Genomic DNA, 1,819 nt, shown 5'->3' with positions numbered 1-1,819 from the left:
GCGCCCGCCGCCCGCAGGGGGCTGCCTGCTGGAGGTGGAGGAGCTGCTGGTGGCCGACGACAGCCCCGCGGCCGTGCTGGCCGAGGACCCGCACACCGTGCTGGTGGAGTTCTCGTCCGTGGTGGCCGACACGCAGGAGTACATCATCGAGGTGGGCCTGGGCCCGCGGGGAGGGGCCGGGCGGCCGGCGCTGCGGCTGACCTCTGACCCCGGCGCAGGCGGCCAGCGACGACGCCGAGAGCGGGGAGGCGGCAGAGGTGATCCAGGGTGCGCCCACGGAGGTGGACAGCCACATCATGAAGGTGGTGCGGCAGATCGTGCACCAGGCCAGCGCCGGCCACCAGATCATCGTGCAGAACGTCACCATGGACCAGGAGGCGGGCTTGGGCCCCGAGGCCGCCGCCGCGGACACCATCACCATTGCCACCCCGGAGAGCCTCACGGAGCAGGTGGCCATGACCCTGGCCTCGGCCATCAGCGAGGGCACGGTGCTCACTGCCCGTGCGGGGGCCAGTGGTGCCGAGCAGGCCACGGTGACCATGGTTTCCTCAGAGGACATCGAGATTCTGGAGCACGCGGGCGAGCTGGTCATCGCCTCTCCAGAGGGCCAGCTGGAGGTGCAGACTGTCATCGTCTAGCACGGCGCCAGGGCTGGGGTGCCCCAGGCTGCCTCCTGCGGGGCCTGGCGTGGAGAGGGGCGCTGGGGGTGCTCAGAAGAGGCGGGGCTTGTAAATAACCAAATTTTTGTTGCTTTCCAATAAAATGTGAAAAACCACAGCGACGTCACGCCGGCGGCCTTGGGCTGCAGCTCCCCACCGCCCTGCCTGGCGGCCCAGGGCCCCACTGCAGCAGTCACCCGCCCCGGGCTGGCTGGCAGCTCCTGGCAGTGCGTGGGCGTGCTGGCATGTGACCCGGCAGCCTCCTGCTGCCCTGCCCAGCTGGAGCGTGACCCCAGCGGCCTCCCTGTGTGGGTGGCGGGCGCTGCCTCGCAGCCAACTGCCCGGGGCTGCCCTGGGGAGGGGACGGATGTTGGGGGACCCAGGAGCCCTGACTTTTTACCCCGAGGTGGCCACGTGCCCGGGAAGCAGCGGGGGCCGGTCTGCCTGGGTGCGCGGCCTTAGGTTCCCGTGGGCAAGGCTCAGGGAGGGACACTGGGTGACCTAGTTCCTGGGGCCGTCAGGAGTAAGCTGGGCTGCCGCGCGGTGTCCAGGCAGCTCCTGGGGGCCTGGCGGGGCTTCTGGGGCCCATTCTGGGACAAGCTTGCTGCCAGGGCAGCTCCCTGCCACCTCGGGGAGCCTAGCTACGGAGGGGTCCCTGTGGGAACCCGCATTCCCCATCAACTTCTCTGCGGGGCGGGGCCCAGTGCAGCCCGGCCCCTCCCTGAGCGAGGACTCAAATACTGGCCGGGCTGGTGCCAGAGCACCTGGCGACCAAGCCGGAGCCGTCTGTGCCAGCCCGCACCTGCCAGCCAGCCAGACCCTGAGCCTCTGCCACCGGGGCAGGTGAGTCTGGGGCTGGGCAGTAGGTGGGGTGGAAGCGGCCCCTCCGGGACCCCCAGGGAGTGGCTGTGCGCCGGGCACTCTCGGGGCTGGGCCAGGGGAGGGAAGCCTGGGCCTCCGGCCCCACCCGGGCGGGCGGCAGCAGACGCCTGCCGGCTCAGGCCCGGTGTCCGGCCCCCCAGCTCGCGCTGCGCGTCATGAGAGGGCCCCGGGCCCTGGTGGTGGCGCTCTGGGCGCTGGAGCTTGCGCGGGCCGCAGCGCTGCGCATCGGAGCCTTCAATATCCAGAGCTTCGGCGACAGCAAAGTGTCGGACCCCGCC

At 71.3% G+C, this 1,819-nt stretch overlaps 2 protein-coding genes across 2 annotated transcripts in view; both read left to right on the top strand.

Moving 5' to 3' along the window:
• E4F1 (E4F transcription factor 1) overlaps positions 1-795 on the top strand; it is a gene marked incomplete at its 5' end in the record, with an annotated part of 5,515 nt that extends 4,720 nt beyond the window's left edge. Inside the window, 2 exons of the mRNA XM_012731691.1 lie at positions 7-151; positions 219-795. Coding sequence (XP_012587145.1) covers positions 7-151; positions 219-638 — 565 coding nt within the window. The remainder of the gene's footprint in view (positions 1-6; positions 152-218) is intronic.
• A 666-nt stretch (positions 796-1,461) lies between these two features.
• Positions 1,462-1,819, top strand: part of DNASE1L2 (deoxyribonuclease I-like 2) — a 2,341-nt gene continuing 1,983 nt past the window's right edge. Inside the window, exons 1-2 of the mRNA XM_004691819.2 lie at positions 1,462-1,502; positions 1,682-1,816. Of these exons, the coding sequence (XP_004691876.1) occupies positions 1,697-1,816 (120 nt within the window). The 5' untranslated portion in view covers positions 1,462-1,502; positions 1,682-1,696. The remainder of the gene's footprint in view (positions 1,503-1,681; positions 1,817-1,819) is intronic.

Source organism: Condylura cristata, unplaced genomic scaffold, assembly GCF_000260355.1.
Source record: "Condylura cristata isolate star-nosed mole 26May11 unplaced genomic scaffold, ConCri1.0 scaffold00032, whole genome shotgun sequence".
In the NCBI taxonomy this organism is placed as follows: Eukaryota; Metazoa; Chordata; class Mammalia; order Eulipotyphla; family Talpidae; genus Condylura; species Condylura cristata.
Note: the sequence above shows the minus strand (reverse complement) of the source record. Positions and strands in the feature narration are given on the sequence as shown.